Source organism: Blennius ocellaris, assembly GCF_963422515.1.
Source record: "Blennius ocellaris genome assembly, chromosome: 20".
Classification (NCBI taxonomy): domain Eukaryota; kingdom Metazoa; phylum Chordata; class Actinopteri; order Blenniiformes; family Blenniidae; genus Blennius; species Blennius ocellaris.
The window spans coordinates 1,896,593-1,918,520 of NC_137669.1; the positions used below are offsets into that span (position 1 = coordinate 1,896,593).

The window sequence follows — 21,928 nt, forward strand, 5'->3', positions numbered from 1 at the left end:
GAGCTGCAGTTGTAGCCTTTTGTTGCACTATTTATTTATATTTTATCATTTATAGTTGCAGTGCCTGCTCAATGCGACTTTATTTGCTCCCCTCCCGGACAAATAAAGTCTTTGATTGATTGATTAATTTACAAAGGGGGGGGGGGGGGGGGGGGGGGGGGCTTATTGCAATGTAAGGTTTATTGATGATGATAAAAAAAAGTGGTTATATGAAAGTAACACCAGGGTTGGGAAGATTACTTGAAAACTGTAATCTGTTACTTGTTACTTACTCTAAGTACTAAATTGAAAAAGTAACATACCAGAGTACTTTTACTTACTTTTGGACTACGTCAACAGCAAACATAAAAAATAAAGACAAGACAGAATAGAATGTGTCGTCTGCTCAGTGTGTTGATAAATCTTATACACAGCAGATACAAATTGCACTTGTTTGAACCATCAAAACTCAGTAACCAATCAGGTGTCTAACACTGATTTATTTGCCCATCTTCCCTCTCTCTCTCTCTCTCTCTCTCTCTAGACTAAATATAAATGTTTGATAGGTTTGAGAGGCTGTATCTGGCAGCACTGATTGATAATATCTAACCACCCGCTACTGAGTCAATGAGCAGACTTAAAAACAAAATGTTGCGTGTCGACCCAATTAAGAGCTAATACATGAGATCCTCTAAACGTATTGAGAATGACTTCCTACCATCACCACCAGGACTGGTATTGGCAGGTTACTGGCAGGTTATGAGCTAATAAAACTAGTTGACAGAGTCGAGATGTGTATCAGTGAAAGTGAGCGTGTTTTATTCTACTGAGATGTTTCTTCAGATGAGACTTCTAGTCCCTGGACATTCACAGCACTTTCATGGCTGGGAGTCGTCATTAGCATTGTACAGAGAGATTAGGAGACTCCTCCCACTTTAAAACATAGTGACAAGAGCAACTGGCTGCAGTATCCATGGCAACGCGTCAGTGCCGGCCAGCCTGAAAGCGTCAGGAAATGTCGCAATGCCAGCGGACGGTGCATGTGACAGCTGCATTTGTACTTTATTCCATCTGACTTTCTATTGTAATCCTGCTCAGTAATCCCAGTTTTTATCCAATATACCTGTAACGAGATTACACATTTTGTATTTACTGTAAAGAATTGCAGTTAAATTTTTTGTATCCTAATTACGTAACACCATTACAAGGAATCCATTACTACCCAACCCTGGTAACACGTTACTAATTAACGCGTTACCAAGGGCCGGAACAGCTGCAGGTTTTTTGCACTATGTCAGTAAAAATTGTTTTAACTGCAGGTGTTTTCGCTGATGTTACCATTATTGCTATTATTATTGTTGTTATCATTATTATTGTGAGTAATAGTAGTCAAGGTGGTAATAATTTTTTAGTAATAATTTAAGCCTGGGATTTTCAAAACGTGTGTTAAACTTGAGGGTCACATGAAAAAGTACTCTTAAAAAAAGTACTCTTAAAAAAAAAGTATCGGTAAGTGTAAAACCAAAAAAGGAAGAGCAAAACCTAATATGGAAGTATTTGCACACTGAGAGACAGAGACAGAAATACAGGGAGAGATTTACAGTTTTTTTATTTTTTAAATACCACAATTGTTGTTTCAGTGCTGCATTTGTTTCTGTTCTCTCATTTCATCCATTTATTGTTTTTAATTGTGGTCTGTTGTATTTGAAGTATAAAAACTGCCATATAAATGAAGTTTTTACTACTATTGTTGTCATTTTTGTTATAATACACCAGTTGGATTGCCAAATAAACCAAATGAATGAATTCACTCACCAATCAGTGAGAAAAGTGACAGCGATGGGATGAGGAAATCCCTCTGATATATCCTGTCGTCTCAATCCTGAGGCCAAGATTGTCACAGGTATCAGACAGGACCCAATTGCAGGACTGAGTTTAATCAAGTCTTTATTTACTTTTTTTTTTTTTTTAAATAAAAAAAAAGAAATTTTTAAATACATTACAGTCATTCCAATGTGCTTTTATAGAGAAAATAGAAAAGCCCAACATATCCACATGAGCAGCAGGTGTGTTTGTGACTGTGGAAAGAAAAACTCCCCCAACAGGAGAAACTTTGTAGAAACCAGAGTCAGAGGTGGAGGAATTCTGCTGACTGGTTGGGGTGAAAGGATGGAGGAGAGGAGAGGAGAGGAGAGGAGAGGAGAGGAGAAGGGGAGACAGAGGGGTAGACTGGGTGGGGAGATACATACAATACCCTTGTTAGTACTACATACATTTTTGTTTTCATTATAATACAATAATCACAGTGATCCAAATATTTTCCAACTGCCATGAGATTAAACCAGCCTGAGCAACAACAGAGCAAAAACCAAAATAATCACAACAATGATAACAAAGACAAAAACAAAAGGACACAAAACAAAAAACAAAAACAAAACAAAAAACAAACAAACAAAAACAAGTCTTTATTTACAAGGACAGTACAGACCGATGAGAGATGTAGGTTGCTCCTCAACCTGTGGCGCACGGCGACCTAGACTCCAGACAGTGAAACAGGACGGACCAGACATCGATGACTAACAGACCAACAATGAACAAACACACAGACAGGACATATCTAGCTGGCAAGGTGATGACTGCAGACTGGCTGCAGGTGTGGAACTGACAGGGAGATCCTCAGCCTAGTCCCTGACAAAGATGTTGCATCAGAAAGTCTGTTTCTGGATTCTGTTTCTTTAAAGGAGTCATATCACACAACTTTTCAATATTTTCGCATGGTTCGTATTTTTTCCAAAAACAACATATTCAAAGTTTTTTGCCCCAAATCCAGCTTGTCCATGATTTTCATCCAGTTGAATATATGATCATTGAGCCTCATTCAGAATTTGCTGGTTTCAGGGAGCTGGACTGGCTCTGCCCACATGCCCATCTTGGGAAGAGGAGGAAGTACTTCCTCTCCTCATGACATGTGCTATTGTTTACATTCTATCTGTCAAGGCACAGAGAATTGCAATTCAACCAAACCAAAAGGAACCAGAATGTGACCCAGAAGGTGAAGCTCCTGAAGAAGTTGTAACTCTGCTGCTGCAGCAGGACATTTCAGAATGTTAGTAAAACATATTGTTTGTCTGAATACGTTAATCAGCTGCACGGAATATTTTCTTGACAAAGAAATGTGCTGTTTTAACAGCAAGTAACTTCTTATTCATACCAGCCTGAGTGACTATTCACTTATCTAACTATGTGCACGCCACACTGAGATCTGATAATTTAATGATCCTCCACTAATGATCAGAATTAGTCGCAGACAGGAGAATATCACGAGCCCCCATTTAATCATCGGAATAAAATTTAAAAAAATCACCTCACAATTATCAAGTCCATACACAGACCTCAGACTCTTGTAAGAATTTCTTACATCATAAGGATCACTATTTATGTTGTGGTTGGCTATCGATAATGATTAATAATTATCAAAGATAGTTATTAATAATGTTATTGAAATTTAATCTGATCTGGACCACTTGTCTTAACAGGAAATGATAGCCAATTCAGTTCCATCAGTCTCATAAGATATACTAAACAGTTCATCAGAAAGTTGAATTAATAGTTAAATTAATTACAATTACCAGAATTAACAGTAAAGATTGAAGGATTTCGGAGTTCTTGACACAGAAGAGTCGACATTTCATTCTCCTTTGTGCTCATTAATAAAACAGCAAGTATGATTCCAAAAATTATATTTATTTACAATGAAAACAAATAAAACACAGATTCTAACTACCTATATACAGCTTGGTGTGTGTAGCTGCGTGTGTGTGTGTGGAGAGCGAGAGAAGAGAGAGAGAGAGAGAGAGAGAGGTGGAGGGAGTCTGTGTGTGAGACGTGTGATGGAACTACAAAACAAGATGGCGGATCACAAGAAACTACATTCCAAATGGAGGTTATCAGAGAGCAGGAAGTCTGTCCTGGGTCTCGACCATGTGCTGGAAGAACAATGGAACATGAAGCTAGTCTTTAGCATCTGCTTCCTGTGTGTCTCTGCTAAAGGACCATTTCTAGAATGACTTGATGTGAATAAGACTTGTTTTGTAAAACGTCAGGAGTCGTCAGATGGTGTTCAGTTACTGTGTGATGTTGTCTTTGATGTGATATGTGTAGGATTGTGAGTTAACAAGTTAGTAAAGAAAAGATTAGCATGCAGACTCTGTGGCAGAGCTAACGTTGGTTTACAGGTTGATCACTGCTCCTAATATCATTATCTATAGAACTCAATCACTGTAACAGAATCAACACATCTTCATAAAGTTAAACAGTTCTATCATAGCATCAGGTTTAACTAATCTCAGGTAAAGCCCAGTTGTTGTTAGCACTTCCTTGAAGGAGTTCAGTTGTTGTCCTGCTGGAGGGAAGCTGGTGTCTTCTCCTGTAGTTAGCACCTCCTGCTAACTGTGGTTGCTGGTTCTGCAGGCTGAGGAGAAGAAGATGGAGTTGATGTTTCAGGAGTCCTTCTTTGCAGCTCCTGGCTGTTCCTTTTGTCCAGACTGAGGAGCTGGTCGCTCAGGTCTGTGATGGTTTTCCTGCTGGTTGAGGAAAACACAAAGAAGTTCTGTGAGGCGTCGTTTCCCTGGTCCGTCCTGGAGGAACTGGTTGGTTTTCCTGGTTGATGTGAGAGCAGACTCTGGGCCCTTGGTCCTGGGAAGGTCTGACCCTCGTGGTGGGTCAGCAGAGGAGTTGAGGAGTGAAGGCCCTGGTTGCAGGCCTCTGGTGTTAGCTGTATGCTAACGCTGGGTGAGCTCCTCCAGCAACTCACCTACTCGGGGTTGACTCGCTGCAAGAGACTCTATGAGGCTATTTTGCAGGCTTTTTGTTGAAAGGTTGTGGATTCGAAGGTATCGAATCCTGAGAGCTTCAACCAATCAGTGACTGGCTGAGTGCAGGGGGGAAGCATGGGGGAAGTGTGTGAACTGTTCAGTAGCTGATGGTAGAATAACTGGGGTGTGTGGAGTCATATATTTTTAAACCCAGCTGTGGACCTGACTTGTGTTATGCCCTGGGCGAACACCTGCATCTCCACCAGACGCACCTGAAATGGTGATTCTCATTTCCTCTCATGTGTGGTGAGCCCTGGGCAGCTGGACACATCTCTCATAGCAAAATTCACAACTGAATATAATAAATTCCCCCGGTTCACCACATTCCTGACAGATCAATGATACACAACGGTACAGAGCAGCCCGTCGCAGCACGCAGCTGTGCGCAGTCGTTTGCAACACCGTGGAACAATAATGCTGATGGTGCGTTAAGACTCGTGATGATTCGCCAGTGTTACCTGCTCTTACTTGTAATGCATGATAAAAGGGATCGCACCAAAGGCGACTCTCTGTGACGGCGTGACATCTCGGCCCTGAATCATAGAATTCAGTTCAAAATCCATGGTCAGGAATTGAGATTTGTGCCAAACTTGTCGTCGTTATGTAAACACACCTTTAACAGCTCCACAACCATCATCTTGCTTTTCTCGTTGTGACTTAAAATTTCATCAACCATATTAATTGGGCATTTTTTAATTACTTCAGTATCAGAAAATGGTTTCTTAGCTTTGGCAAGGTTCCATGAAATGAGCGATGATGTTGCTCTCTTGTGCCAATGCCGATATATCGTATACACGGAGGGCTCGTATGACATTAAGTTTTCTGTTTTGCAGCTGTGGGATCTTGGAGGGTAGTTGACGTTAAAGCTGGCTGCATGCAGAAAGTTGAAGTGATGATCCACTTTGTTGACAGCTCCGGTCTGCGTTCAGGTCAAGCAAGACCGCTAATATAAAACTAAACTGTTCAGTCCAGTCACAGTTCAACTGATGCTTTTCCTGCTTGATTTTGCATTTTTTCACGCTGCACGTTATGTTGTTTCTTTGTTTAATTTTGACTTGCTGACTTACTTTTAGATGAAGTTTGGTTTCACGGGAAGTGAGCAGCAGGTAAAGCAGCGCATTTCCCCCCACAAATTCCACTTTATTTCACGTTGATGTGCAACTAATGGGCTGGCCCGGGTCAAACACTTGGCTCCCACTGCCTATTGAGGACCCCTGCACTACTTACACACTACTAACACTCTGAGAAACTACTGAAACTCTGACAAACTGCTGACAGACTACTGACACACTACTGACACTCTACATACACTCTGACACACTGCTGACACACTACTGACACACTATTGGCACACCAAACACACTATTGACACTGACACTGACTGGTGCTTGTCGTCTGCTGTGGGTCCAGGTGGAACAGTCCCAGGTTGTGGTGAAGGAGGGGGGGGTCCACCTGCTGCTCACCATCGTCGACACTCCAGGCTTCGGAGATGCTGTTGACAACAGTAACTGGTGAGTGGTGCTCAATGTGAGGCCCCGCCCACCTGAACAAAACCATCCTGTTTCTGATCTCAAAAGGTTTCATGTCCACATGACATCAGTGCAGGAAAAATCTGGAAAACGACACCATGTATGCACTCAACACCATGTAGTACATATGCCAATCAACATATGGTGGTGCTGTAACTCTGCCACAGAAACAACAGAAGAAGACATGTTTGCAGTGCGGAAGCACTTGTTGCTCTTCCATATACTGGAGAAATGCGACACCTCACCTCATTAAAGTAACTAGCATCAGCAGCTTCTGCATCACTGTTGGCAGCTTGGAATTTGCAGTTGTAGTTGTTAAGTGTTATAGGCCAAGAGGTGGGCGATGACATCATAGGGAGGGTCACGGGGTTATAGGTCAAGAGGTGGGCGATGACATCATAGGGAGGGTCACGGGGTTATAGGTCAAGAGGTGGGCAATGACATCATGGAGAGGGCCATGGGATTACAGGTTGAGAGGTGGGTGATGACATCACAGGGAGGGTCGCGGGGTTACAGGTCGAAAGGTGGGCGATGACATCACAGGGAGGGTCACGGGGTTATAGATTGAGAGGAAGGCTTGTCCGGCTTGTCTTCTCCGTCTTCACGTCAATGTCAAAGCAGCGTTTTCAAGCTTCTCCACTCTGGAACCCATTTTCAATGAAGTCAAAACAAGAGATGTGGCTACATGAAACAGTATTGTCATTGACAAGGACTCAGTGTGACCCCTGACTGTGAACTTTGACCTTGTTCTCCTCAGCATGCGGCCCGTCACTGACCATATTGACGGTAAGTTTGAGGAGTACTTGAACGCAGAGTCACGGCTCAACAGGCGTCAAATGCCAGACAACAGAGTGCATTGCTGCCTGTATTTCATCGCCCCCTCTGGACACGGGTGGGTACTACACTTCACCACACAACACAAATCAATACTGCATCTCACCACACAACGCGGATTAATACTGCATCTCACCACACAACACGGATCAATACTGCATCTCACCACACAACACAGATCAGTACTGCATCTCACCACACAACGCGGATTAATACTGCATCTCACCACACAACGCGGATTAATACTGCATCTCACCACACAACACGGATTAATACTGCATCTTACCACACAACACAGATAAATACTGCACCTCGCCATCTGTAAACAATCTTCACGAATGATCTTCCCTTAGTTTAAGAAAAAGCAAGTATCTCAATGTATGCTGATGACTCCACCATAGATTTAGCAGATGGAAACATCAATGATTTAAATAATAATTTAGAGAGAGAGTTAATGTCAGTGGTAGACTGGATCAGTAGTAATAATTTTTTTTTAAATGTGTCTAAAACAAACAGTTTAGTAATTGGAAGCAAATATTCTCTCGATATGCGGAAGCTAAAGAGGATCCATAATACAAACAAACAAACTGTAGCCCGCAACACAACGTACCAATACTGCACCACGGTAGTTCAAATGGCCGGTGTCAGACAGGAACAAATTTCCACTGACTAACTCTGAGTTGTAGCTCCACCCTGCAGTGAAGGGCGGAGCTACAACTCCATGTTGGATATCAGTTTAAATTATCAATATTTAAAAATGTGGATTGTTACAATGGTACTTCACTGTCCGGTGTTTCAGTTTCACTGGTGCTCCTGTGAACTAGTGACTTTTGCCACCAGCCAATAACAGAAGCTGATGTTAAAATAAGACAAACTAACGCTACGCTACTTTAATGGAAATGTGGTTAAACATCATTCACCAAGACGGCTACAGATTTTTAACATCTATTGTGAAAAGGGGAAGCTGGAGGAAGCCAGTTAACATGGAAACCAGTTAATCCGAAACACTCAGGTTGCTCTAGTTTCTGAATCCTCTGGTCAGCTGGTCGCTCTAGCTACTGAATCCTCTGGTCAGCTGGTCGCTTTAGCTAATGAATCCTCTGGTCAGCTGGTCGCTCTATCTACTGAATCCTCTGGTCAGCTGGTCGCTCTAGCTACTGAATCCTCTGATCAGATGGTCGCTCTAGCTACTGAATCCTCTGATCAGCTGGTCGCTCTAGCTACTGAATCCTCTGGTCAGCTGGTCGCTCTAGCTACTGAATCCTCTGGTCAGCTGGTCGCTCTAGCTACTGAATCCTCTGGTCAGCTGGTCGCTCTAGCTACTGAATCCTCTGGTCAGCTGGTCGCTCTAGCTACTGAATCCTCTCATCAGATGGTCACTCTAGCTCTTGAATCCTCTGGTCAGCTGATCGCTCTAGCTCCTGAACCGTCTGGTCGCCATCCGACAATGAACCCTCTGCATCCCGTCATTACTCCAAGGATAGAGTGCCGTGCCTCGCTGCTCTAGGGGTTGAGTTCCCTGTCAGTGGAGTTGCTCTTGTTAGTGGATTTCTGTTCAGGACTCTGGAGAGCAGGGTAGCGACGCTGCAACTCCCTCTGCCATGTTGCTAGATGCTTGAATCCTCTGATGGTGTTTTCACACTAATCTGTGTGTGTGTGTGTGTGTGTGTGTGCGTGTGTGTGTGTGTGTGTGTGTGTGTGTGTGTGTGTGTGTGTGTGTGTGTGTGTGTGTGTGTGTGTGTGTGTGTGTGTGTGTGTGTGTGTGTGTGTGTGTGTGTGTGTGTGTGTGTGTGTGTGTGTGTGCGTGCGTGCGTGCGTGCATGCGTGCTTGTGTGTGTAGACTGAAGCCTCTCGACGTCGAGTTCATGAAAGAACTCCATGAGAAGGTCAATGTCATCCCACTCATCGCTAAGGCCGACACCCTCACCCGGGAGGAGTGTCTGCACTTCAAGAAGCAGGTGTGTCTGTCTGTGTGTGTGTGCGTCTGTCTGTGAACACATTGAGAAGCAGTGATGCCGGTAAAGCCTCGCACACACTACATGATTTTTACCATCTTCACAGAGTCAGAGACAGAAGATCTTCCTCTTCTGATCTGATTGTCACACTGACCAATTCTTCAGTTGAGTGTCAGGCTCTGCACCATAGACTTCTACAAAACTATATGTATAGGTCTATGTTCTTTATGCTCAATATTTCAAATCTTGCGGAGTCAAACATGACTCCGGTGTAAAACACGCCATGTAGATGTAAACAAAGAATGTAAGTGCCGTCTACTGACCAATGGGATTTCTTGGAAAATGACCTGCCTATTCTTACATTATCCTGGTTAATATTCCAACAGGAAACACACTCACACGGAGGAAACCGTGAGAAATAATAAAGTGAGGGATCATAGTGCCGTGTAGGTCCAATGAATTAATATTGTATAATCTCATGAAGTAAAGCATTAAAAAGTCTGTAACTTTCGCGCTGCAGCAGCAGTGTTGCTTTCAGCTTGGTTGGCTTTCATACCGGTACTCGTGACGTTACGCCCCCTGCTGCTCGATTCCTCTCTAGCAGACCACACGCTACAGGATTTCTCCTCGCAAATATTGAACATGTTCATTATCGCCTATCTCTCCTTCCGAGCCCTCCAGAGCGGATTGGACCCAACAGAATCTTCTTGTTCACTGAAGCTCCTCCTTTTTCCTAATCAGATCATGGAGGAAATCCAGAAGCATGGAATCAAAATCTACGACTTCCCCGAGATTGAGGATGAGGAGGAGATGAAGATGATTCCAGAGATCCAGGTCAGTTCTTCAGAGTGGAACTTCTTCAGTGAAGGGTCACATCACATTCTGACTCTGTCCTACACACACACACACACACACACACACACACACACACACACACACACACACACACACACACAGGACCGTTTACCCCTAGCTGTGGTGGGCAGTAACACCATCATGGACGTCAATGGGAAGAGAGTGCGTGGGAGGCAGTACTCCTGGGGCGTGGTTGAAGGTGAGCTACACACACATGCACGCACGCACGCACACACACACACACACACACACAAACATACACACATAGAACATTGAAATTTAGTGGTACAGTTGAGGTGGAGGTGTTACACTTCAGGTGGAGGTGGAGGTAAGATGGAGGTGTTACACTGCAGGTGGAGGTGTTAAGCTGCAGGTGGAGGTGTTAAGCTGCAGGTGGAGGTGAGGTGGAGGTGTTAAGCTGCAGGTGGAGGTGAGGTGGAGGTGGTACACTGCAGGTGGAGGTGAGGTGGTGGTGTTAAGCTGCAGGTGGAGGGGAGGTGGAGATGTTACGCTGCAGGTGGAGGTGAGGTGGAGGTGTTACGCTGCAGGTGGAGGTGAGGTGGAGGAGTGTCTCACTCTGCTGTGTGTTTCAGTGGAGAACAGCGAACACTGTGACTTCCTGCTCCTCAGGAAATTGCTCTTCAGGTGAGTCTGAAGGTTCTAACAGGCTTTACACACTTGGACCTGCAGCCGTTCCATTCACAGATTTCAGAGTTCTTGTCAGTGCACGGTCCATAACGTGACATTTAACGTAAGTCAGTGCACATCCATAATGTAACATTTAAGTTCAGAGATGCACTGCAGATCAAAATTTCGGTGCGGGGTCAATGATAAAACACACAAAAAGTACCAGAGATAAAATAACTTAAAAATCCCTGGGATAAAATAAGGTGCCTAATCGATAAGGGAAATAAGTTCAAACAGAGAATAAATAAGTTAAAACAGAGAATAAATAAGTTAAAACAGAGAGCCTGGTATTTACAGTTCTCTGTTTAAATGATGGATGGCTGTGGGGGGAAAAAACAGTTTTTGAACCTGGCAGTTCCACATCTCAGGCTGTGGTTCTTCCTGCCTGGGGGGGTTAGGTGAAGATCCTCAATGCCCTTGACAGGCAATGTTTCTCTGCCAAGTCCCCCTATTGGTGGCAATGAGACCCCAATAATCTGGGCGACTCGCCGGTGCTTTTTGTTCTGAGGCAGTGATGTTCTCCTGCACAGAGAGAAGCTGCTGGGAACTCACTCTATAGGCACACTAAGATCAGGCGCTGATGAGCCTTCTTGCTCATGATGGAGGAGGTGTGGAGAGACCAGGTGAGGAGGTGTGGAGAGACCAGGTGAGGTTGATGGAAGAGGTGTGGAGAGACCAGGTGAGGAGAGACCAGATGAGGTTAATGGAAGAGGTGTGGAGAGACCAGGTGAGGTTGATGGAAGAGGTGTAGAGAGACCAGGTGAGGTTGTTAGAGGAGGTGTAGAGAGACCAGGTGAGGTTGATGGAGGAGGTGTGGAGAAACCTGGTGAAGAGAGACCAGGTGATGTTGTTAGAGGAGGTGAAGAGAGACCAGGTGAGGTTGTTAGAGGAGGTGTAGAGAGACCAGGTGAAGAGAGACCAGGTGAGGTTGATGGAGGAGGTGTGGAGAGACCAGGTGAAGAGAGACCAGGTAAGGTTGTTAGAGGAGGTGTGGAGAGACCAGGTGAGGTTGATGGAGGAGGTGTGGAGAGACCAGGTGAAGAGAGACCAAGTGAGGTTGTTAGAGGAGGTGTAGAGAGACCAGGTGAGGTTGATGGAGGAGGTGTGGAGAGACCAGGTGAAGAGAGACCAGGTAAGGTTGTTAGAGGAGGTGTGGAGAGACCAGGTGAGGTTGATGGAGGAGGTGTGGAGAGACCAGGTGAAGAGAGACCAAGTGAGGTTGTTAGAGGAGGTGTAGAGAGACCAAGTGAGGTTGTTAGAGGAGGTGTAGAGAGACCAGGTGAGGTTAATGGAAGAGGTGTGGAGAGACCAGGTGAGGAGAGACCAGATGAGGTTAATGGAAGAGGTGTGGAGAGACCAGGTAAGGTTGATGGAAGAGGTGTAGAGAGACCAGGTGAGGTTGATGGAGGAGGTGTGGAGAAACCTGGTGAAGAGAGACCAGGTGATGTTGTTAGAGGAGGTGTGGAGAGACCAGGTGAGGTTGATGGAGGAGGTGTGGAGAGACCAGGTGAAGAGAGACCAGGTAAGGTTTGTCGAGGAGGTGTGGAGAGACCAGGTGAGGTTGGTCAAAGAGGTGTAGAGAGACTATGTGAGGTTGATGGAGGAGGTGTGGAGAGACCAGGTGAGGTTGTTAGAAGAGGTGTGAAGAGACCAGGTGAGGTTGTTAGAGGAATTGTGGGCAGGCCAGGTAAAGAGAGACCATGTGAGGTTGTTAGAGGAGGTGTGGAGAGACCAGGTGAAGAGAGACCAAGTGAGGTAGTGAGAGGTGTGGCAAGACCAGGTGAGGTTGTTAGAGGAAGTGTGGAGAGACCAGGTGAAGAGAGACCAAGTGAGGTAGTGAGAGGTGTGGCGAGACCAGGTGAGGTTGTTAGAGGAGGTGTAGAGAGACCAGGTGAGGTTGATGGAGGAGGTGTGGAGAGATCAGGTGAAGAGAGACTATGTGAGGTTGTTAGAGGAGGTGTAGAGAGACCAGGTGAGGTTGATGGAGGAGGTGTGGAGAGACTATGTGAGGTTGTTAGAGGAGGTGTAGAGAGACCAGGTGAGGTTGATGGAGGAGGTGTGGAGAGACTCTGTGAGGTTGTTAGAGGAGGTGTAGAGAGACCAGGTGAGGTTAATGGAGGAGGTGTGGAGAGATCAGGTGAAGAGGGACCATCTGAGGTTGGTCGAAGAGGTGTAGAGAGACCAGGTGAGGTTTTTAGAGGAGGTGTGGAGAGACCAGGTGAGGTTGTTAGAGGAGGTGTGGAGAGACCAGGTGAGGTTGTTAGAGGAGGTGTGAGAGACCAGGTGAGGTTGTTAGAGGAGGTGTGGAGAGACCAGGTGAGGTTGTTAGAGGAGGTGTGAGAGACCAGGTGATGAGAGACCAGGTGAAGACAGACCAGGTGAGGTTTTTAGAGGAGGTGAGGAGAGACCAGAGGATTCATTCACAAAACCTTGCGTAGGATTCCTACTAGAAATGTAAATGCGCTCGAAAGCTGAAAATGGCATGTGCCAAAAAAATGTGGATCAATAAAACCGTACGTACGCACATCTGCACACACTTTCGTTTTGTAGATCACAGTTCACCATGAATGTAGTGCAGTTCATCTCACGCCCTAAACACGCCCACTTTCTACCAGAAATGGCCAGTGCAAAGTGCCTCGTCCATATTTTTACATCTCAATCAGCCTGTTGATTGCTGGATTTTGATGCTAAATCCTGACAGAAATGATGAATAAAAGGAATTTTATGGAGAGAGAAATCGTCATGGAGGTATGGAAAATGCCAGCGTGTGTCTGAGTGTCTGAGATGGAAGGAGACATTAAATATTTAAACAGGAACTTGTAAAAAGGCTCAGTGGACTTTGTGTTTCATCCTGTCATTATAGTTGGAGGCGGAGGGTGGAGGAGGTCGCCTCTCTACAGCAGCAGTGCATCCCGAGCGCGAGACCGCGATCAGCTTTTATCAGGATTTACAGCCATAACATTAAAAACGTACTTAACTGTATCACGTATGTATAATAATAAAATAAGCAATAGAAAATCTATTTAGAATAATTATAATCGGAGAGGCGAAAGAACAGTTCATAGTTCTGAAGACAGTTAATATGATTAAAATGTGTTAAAAAGATACATAGTTTGATTTGAAAGTTCATATGATGGTTAAAAATGTTAAAAGCGCACTTGAATTCATGTTTTTATATGATTTTTCGTAAAAGAGGGTACTTCCCCTTTAAGACCGCATATGTGAATGAGATGTGCTGTTGATTCCAGGAAACAGAGAGACAACAAAGAGCAAACGGTTTTCTTAAAGCCGTGTTTCCACGGCACAAAAAGTGCAGGGACGGAACGGAGCGGTGCGACAAAGCGTAACCGGAGCCAAATCCGGTGCCAGTTTCCACTGCAGAAAGGAGCTTAAAAAGTAGGCGGGGCTTAGAGCTCTGCAGATGTGTGACGTTACAACAGTCGTCTCAGGCAGCTGGATCTTATGAATCCTTTGTTGTTGTTGTTTACATCCTCCACTTTGCACTAGTTGTTTCGTTAACTTTAATTTTTTGCCAAAAAAATGTTTAATTTAAATTTTTCCGTGTTGGTCCAGAGAGACCGAACGCTCAGTTCTTAACTAAGCACCGCCTTTTTCCACCGTTAACAGAGCCAAGTGAGAGCCATGTCATTACGTCACTCCAAAACATGATACATCACTGATCTCTGAAGTTTTCTTTCACATGAAACAATTAAAAGGCTCATTTTATGGTTAAAAAAAAAATCCAGGCTTTCATTTACAGTAGTATGCAGTTTGTTTTTTAGTTGCTGATGAAGCAAAAGTATCGCTTCATTATAAAGTTCTGTGGTAAAGGATATTTGAGCAACTGGTAGCGGAGCGCAATGAAGCCACACACTGCATCACCTCAGCCTGCGGTCAGAACGCGAAACAAGACATGCAAGTGAAGTTAGTTACAAAGATGTTACTATGAAAAGTGTGAAAACAATGGAAAACTGCTTCTAAATTCTATATCTCACGCAGCTGACTGACAGGGGAGGAGCTCTGCACCTCGAGAGCTGCGGCGCTGCGATCAAGGATTAAATGATCTCGTCCCCTCCTATTATTAACTTCAGGGAGCGACTGATTGCATCGTTCCAATGCTTTTTTTTTCTCGATAGCCACTCCGTGTTCGTTGCAGTTTTCAGAAAGCTGCTTCGGATCACTTCTGACTTGTAAGTCATGAAAACTCCGGCGATAACTCCGCCCCCACCTGATGACGCATCTGGCTCCAGCCTGGTTCCTCACTGGCCCAGCAAAGAACTGGAGCCAGGGTAGCACCGGTTTAGACCCTGTTAAGAACCGGTTTTGGCAGTGGAAAGACAAAGAACTGGTGCTAACTCTGGCCCTGGCTCCGAACTAGCCCCTGGTCCTTTCTGGTGGAAAAGCCCCCTAACTAGTACTCTTACCAGTCCTCTCACTTGTCCTCCGGCCAGTCCTCTTAACTAGCCTACTAACCAGTCCTTGAACTAGTCCTCTAACCACCCTCATCAGTCAGGAAATGTGAAAGAGTTTCAGGTTATGTTGCTGTGATGAACTGCTGAACTGGTTCACGCACGCACGCACGCACGCACGCACGCACGCACGCACGCGCGCGCGCGCGCGCGCGCACGCACACACGCACGCACGCACGCACGCGCGCACGCGCGCGCGCGCGCGCACGCACACACGCACACACACACGCACACACACACACACACACACACACACACACACACACACACACACACACACACACACACACACACACACACACACACACACACACACACACACACACACACACACACACACACACACACACACACACACACACACACACACACACACACACACACACACACACACACACACACACACACACACACACACACACACACACACACACACACACACACACAGTGATGTGGTGTGATGGTGTTTCAGGACTCACATGCAGGACTTGAAGGACGTCACCAACAACGTTCACTATGAAAACTTCCGCATCAGGAAGCTGGCTGCTGTCACCTGCCAGGGAGGGGGGCGTGACCGGAGCCGGGGGGTGCCAACCAGGTCAGTGTGTGTGTGTGTGTGTGTGTGTGTGTGTGTGTGTGTGTGTGTGTGTGTGTGTGTGTGTGTGTGTGTGTGTGTGTGTGTGTGTGTGTGTGTGTGTGTGTGTGTGTGTGTGTGTGTGTGTGTGTGTGTGTGTGTGTGTGTGTGTGTGTGTGTGTGTGTGTGTGTGTGTGTGTGTGTGTGTTCAGCCTAAACATCAGCTGGACTAGAAAATGTTCCAGCATTCATTAAATTAAACCTCAGTAGAGACTGAGTCAGCCTCCCTACTGAACCTGGGAACTGCTTCCTCATGGGAGGAGCCTGAGAGTTGGAAGCTCCGCCTCCACTCTACTAGTACAAAACCTCCGAACCTTCAGGTGTCACGGATCATGGACAGGACCCAAGTGCAGGACTCTGGAAACAGGCTGAGTTCAAACAAGTCTTTTATTGACTGACAGCACAGACAGATGAACCGCCGGTTGCTCCTTGACCTGCGGGGTGCAGCAGACTGGACTCCAACGCCCTGGACAGACCGGACGAGACATGGACGACGAACACTGGACCGGACGGACAGGACATCAATAACAAACAAACCAACACTGAACAAACACACAGACAGGACATATATAGGGCAGGGTGATTACAGACAAGTGGCCACAGGTGAGGTGCTGGACAGCCCAGACCTATGGCCCGCCCACTCTTAAAGGGGACCTCAGCCTACACCCTGACAGTACCCCCCCCTCCACGACCGGCTCCAGACGGCCCAGGCATCTCAGGATGCTGCCTGTGGAAGTCTCTGACCATGCCTGGGTCCAAGATGTCCCTAGCAGGTACCCAGGCACGTTCCTCAGGACCATACCCCTCCCAGTCAACCAGGTATTGAAAACCCCGGCCACGCCGGCGAGCTGCCAGGAGCCGCCTGACTGAAAAAACCTCCTCACCCTCTACAATACGGGGGGGAGGAGGGGCTCTTGAAGAGGGAACCAGGGGGCTTTCCCGGGCAGGTTTAACCTTCGATACATGAAAGGTGGGGTGGACGCGAAGCGAGCGGGGCAAACGAAGGCGGACTGCAGATGGACCAACCAGCTTCACGATTGGATAAGGTCCAATAAACCTTGACGCCAGCTTCTTAGCGTCCGAGCGGATAGGCAGGTCCCGGGTGGAGAGCCACACACGCTGACCAACATCATAAGTTGGTGCGGGAACCCGGCGCCGGTCTGCAAGCCGCTTGCGTTCTGCAGAGCACTGCAAGAGCTTGCTTCTGGCCTTGAGCCAAGCGCGCTTGCACCGTCGCACCATCGCCAGAGCTGACGGAACACTAACCTCCGACTCCAAGGCAGGAAACAGGGGAGGTTGGTAACCATACACGCACTCAAAGGGAGACAGCCCAGTGGACGAACAGGGAAGGGAATTGTGCGCATACTCCACCCAGACTAACTGCCTGTACCACGAAGCCGGACTGTCAGAGACCAGACACCGAAGGATGGACTCCAGCTCCTGGTTGACCCTCTCTGTCTGGCCGTTAGACTCTGGGTGGTACCCGGACGAAAGGCTCACCGTAGTGCCCAACAGCCTGCAAAACTCCCTCCAAAACCGAGACACGAATTGTGGCCCCCTGTCCGAGACAATGTCCCTTGGGAACCCGTGAAGGCGGAACACATGTCTCAGCATGACCTCCGCCAGCTCCTTGGCTGATGGGAGCTTCGCTAGGGGCACGAAGTGGGCCATTTTGGAGAACCGGTCCACTACGGTGAGGATGGTGGTAAACCCTTCTGCGTCCGGGAGGCCAGTGACAAAATCAATTGACAGGTCTGCCCATGGTCGGGTGGGTACTGGGAGCGGCTGCAACAGACCAGAGGGGCGAGACCGCGAGGTCTTGTTACGCGCACAAACAGGGCAAGCCCGGACATACTCACGGACTTCCCTGTTCATCTCTGGCCACCAGAAACGCTGTCTCACCACAAACATGGTGCGCTGAGTTCCTGGGTGACACGACAGCAGGTTAGTGTGGGCCCATTGAATGACACTAGACCGTACCGGAGGACACACAAACAGGCGGTTGGGAGGACAACCTGGCGGCACCGTCACCCCCTCCAGAGCCCGTCGAACCTGCTCCTCAATCTCCCACGTCACCGCCCCCACCACACAGGTCGGAGGTAAAATTGGCGTGGGGGAACGAGGAGCAGGATCCGGCTCAAAGACCCGGGAAAGGGCGTCAGGCTTCACGTTCTTAGAGCCAGGCCGATACGACACCACAAAGTCGAACCGGGTGAAGAACAGCGCCCACCGAGCCTGCCGAGAATTTAATCGTTTGGCTGATTTGATGTACTCAAGGTTTCTATGGTCGGTCCATACCACAAACGGGTGCTCTGCGCCCTCCAGATAATGCCTCCACTCCTCCAACGCAGCCTTGATGGCCAGGAGCTCTCGATTGCCGATGTCGTAGTTCTGCTCAGCCGGGGTCAGCCGCCTGGAGAAAAAGGCACATGGGTGCAGCTTCCCATCCTTACTGCTGCGCTGAGAGAGCACTGCCCCGACACCGACATCTGACGCGTCCACCTCCACCACGAACTGCCGTCCCGGATCTGCCACACTAAGCACGGGAGATGAGGTGAACCTGGTCCTGAGCTCAGAAAACGCCTGTTCAGCCGAGGAACCCCAAGAAAACGGGACCTTGGGAGAAGTTAAGGCATGTAGAGGCACCGCGACGGAGCTGAATCCCCTGATAAACCGCCGGTAGAAGTTAGCAAACCCCAAAAATCGTAATAATTGCTTGCGGCTACCCGGGGTCGGCCAATCCGCTACAGCCCTGACCTTCTCCCTGTCCATCTCCACCCTCCCCTCTGAGATGACGTGCCCAAGAAAAGAAACGGTGGGAGCATGAAAAACACATTTCTCGGCTTTGACAAATAAGTTGTTGCTGAGAAGACGCTCCAAAACAAAACGAACATGCTTGACATGACTGGCAAGATCTGAAGAAAAAATCAAAATGTCGTCGAGGTAAACGAACAGAAACTTATTCAATGCGTCTCTCAGCACATCATTTACGAGATTCTGGAACACTGCGGGAGCATTGCATAACCCGAAAGGCATCACCAAATACTCGTAGTGGCCAGAAGGTGTGTTAAATGCCGTTTTCCACTCGTCCCCTTGCCTAATCCGGACCAGGTGGTAAGCATTGCGCAAGTCCAGCTTGGTAAAGACCTTGGCTCCCTGCAGGCGTTCAAAGGCCGAAGTCATGAGGGGTAGTGGGTAGCGGTTTTTAATGGTTATCTCATTGAGACCCCTGTAGTCAATGCACGGCCGAAGAGTCTTGTCCTTCTTTGCCACAAAGAAAAATCCCGCCCCTGCAGGAGAGGACGAGGGTCTGATTATCCCAGCCTCTAAGCCAGACTCAATGTACTCCTTCATGGCCTGATTCTCGGGTTGTGAGAGAGAGTAAATGCGACCCTTGGGAGGAGTGGTACCCGGCAATAACTCAATGGCACAGTCATAAGGACGATGTGGTGGCAGGGATGTCGCCTTCCCTTTGTTGAACACCTCCTTTAGGTCGTGGTAGCAGCTGGGAACTCGCTCGAGGTCCGGATACACAGGAACCTCCACAGCTGCTACCTTAACTCCAGACACTGACCGACCGTGCTCGGAACAATCCCCTCCCCAACTCAAAATAACCCCCGACTCCCAGTCAATATGGGGTTTGTGCAAACGTAACCAAGGGAGGCCCAGGATAACTGGGTAGGACGGACTTAAACCTAAATGAAAAGAAATCTCCTCAAAATGGGAGGGACCAAACAATAACTGAACAGAAAGTGTCTTTTTATCAATAGAAAATATCTTGCGTCCGTCTAAAGCAAAAGCCTTTAAAGGCACTGATAACAGTTCTGTGGGGATATTATGTCTCTCAGCCCACTTAAGGTCCATAAAGTTCTCATCTGCACCAGAGTCAATGAAAACATCAATGTCCAAGGTGGTGTCGGCATACCTCAGTTGAGCCGGTGTGAGTCTTCTTAAAGGCGCAGTGGAGGAGTTCTTAAGACTCACCGGAGCCCTCCTTAACCCAGGTGAGCCTGTCCCTTTAAGAGGACACGCTGCAGCTCTGTGCCCATGCTGACCACAGTGCAAACACAGGCCGCTGGTCAGGCGCCGATGCCGCTCCTGCGTGGAGATGCTGGTGCGGCCAAGCTGCATCGGCTCCTCCGGAGGTTGTGCAGCACTCGGGACCTGCTCCTGCTGGGGGGCGGGACGGAGAGGGGCGTGCTCCTCCCGCGCGCTCCTGGATTCTCCTCCCTGCAGGTCAGTCTGCCTCAGGCGATCACGGACCGTCAGACGATTCTCCATCCTGACCGCCAGGGCAATGAGGGAGTCCAAGTCGTCGGGGAGATCCCTCAGGAAGAGCTGGTCGCGAACCGGGCTGGCCAGCCCGTAGAGGAAGGTGTCCCGCAGTGACGCATCGTTCCAGGCGCCGTCTGCGGAGAGGGTGCGAAACTCAATTGAGTAATCGATCACCGACCTCCTTCCTTGACGCAGCGCTGCCAGCGCTCGAGCCGCCTCCTGTCCGCCGGGACGCCGATCGAAGATCTTAGACAGCGCGGCTGCGAACTCGTCCACCGAGTCACACAGCCGGGATTGGCGGTTCCATTCCGCGGTGGCCCAAGCCTCCGCTCTGCCGGACAGGTGGGAGATGATGTATGCGACCCTCGACCTCTCAGTAGGAAACGAGCCCGGCTGCATCTCGAAGTGGAGACCACACTGGACCAGGAAGGGTCGCGAATCCCCGGAGTCCCCCGAGAAGCGTGCTGGGCTTGAGAGCGGTGACGGCGACATCACGACGGCGGCAGCGGCGGCAGCTGGCGGCACTGCGGCGGCAGCGGCAGCCCGAACCTCTGGGACCGAGAGGCGGGTGATGAGCTGCTGGAGGTGACCGGTGAGTTGGTTCAGTTGACTCTCCACTGACGTGTGTCGATGAGAAAGGTCGTGGAGACCCGCCGTTAAACCAGCCAACTGCTCGTCGTGTTGCGTGAGCCGGTCCTCCTGCTGACCAACTGCTCCTAGCAGCTGGTGACCAGAGTCCGCTGGGTCCATGATGGTTGGTTTGTTCTGTCACGGATCATGGACAGGACCCAAGTGCAGGACTCTGGAAACAGGCTGAGTTCAAACAAGTCTTTTATTGACTGACAGCACAGACAGATGAACCGCCGGTTGCTCCTTGACCTGCGGGGTGCAGCAGACTGGACTCCAACGCCCTGGACAGACCGGACGAGACATGGACGACGAACACTGGACCGGACGGACAGGACATCAATAACAAACAAACCAACACTGAACAAACACACAGACAGGACATATATAGGGCAGGGTGATTACAGACAAGTGGCCACAGGTGAGGTGCTGGACAGCCCAGACCTATGGCCCGCCCACTCTTAAAGGGGACCTCAGCCTACACCCTGACATCAGGAGGAAGCACTGAGAACCAAGTGTTCTGTCGAAAACCAGTACTTCTTGTCAGTATGTTTACAATAGTCCACTCTAGAAGCTTCAGTTTCTCTTCTGGACAGAAATGCTCTCATGAGGACTTTTCTCGGATTGTAGAAATAACAATCAGTGAGCTGCAGCACAAACAAAGGGAAGATTGGATATTGATAACCTGATCAATACTTTTATAAAGAGCAGCCTTAAAGGCCTGAGGAGCAATGATTCGAGCTCATTGATCACTAATCAGGTTGATCTGATCTAGTATTGATTACCAATCATGCAAAATGTCTTTAAACAGTCTAGTGGGGATTTGAACCAAACAGACATGTTAGATTCAGAAACTCTACAGCAGTGGTCCCCAACCTTTTTATCACCGCGGACCGGTCAATGCTTGACAATTGTACTGCGGGGGGGGGTTCGTAGATTGTTTATATTGCAAATATAATAAACGTGATAATAAATAAGAATTGTTTTTTAATCCAGGGGGCTTGGTCTCCAAGTGGCGAAGCAATTTTGAAGGCTTCATTGCCTCGTTAGAGCCGTTGGCCGCATATTCTGCAGAGCGGGCTTTGGCCTGTGGGAATCACCTGTCGCCATAAATCCATACTTCAAGTAGAACTCCTGGTACTGTCTGTTAAAAACCTTCTTTTTCTTGGAAGTTGTAGGCTCTTCTTCTGTCTCTTCACCGGCCCTTTTC

At 47.8% G+C, this 21,928-nt stretch overlaps 1 protein-coding gene across 2 annotated transcripts in view; it reads left to right on the top strand.

Moving 5' to 3' along the window:
* Positions 1 to 21,928, top strand: part of LOC308145058 (septin-7-like) — a 30,630-nt gene that overhangs the window by 2,174 nt on the left and 6,528 nt on the right. For both annotated transcript variants that reach the window (XM_080516388.1, XM_080516389.1), the window contains exons 3-9: positions 6,264 to 6,364; positions 7,140 to 7,274; positions 9,057 to 9,174; positions 9,913 to 10,005; positions 10,129 to 10,225; positions 10,620 to 10,671; positions 15,655 to 15,780. In XM_080516388.1, the coding sequence (XP_080372514.1) occupies positions 6,264 to 6,364; positions 7,140 to 7,274; positions 9,057 to 9,174; positions 9,913 to 10,005; positions 10,129 to 10,225; positions 10,620 to 10,671; positions 15,655 to 15,780 (722 nt within the window). The remainder of the gene's footprint in view (positions 1 to 6,263; positions 6,365 to 7,139; positions 7,275 to 9,056; positions 9,175 to 9,912; positions 10,006 to 10,128; positions 10,226 to 10,619; positions 10,672 to 15,654; positions 15,781 to 21,928) is intronic.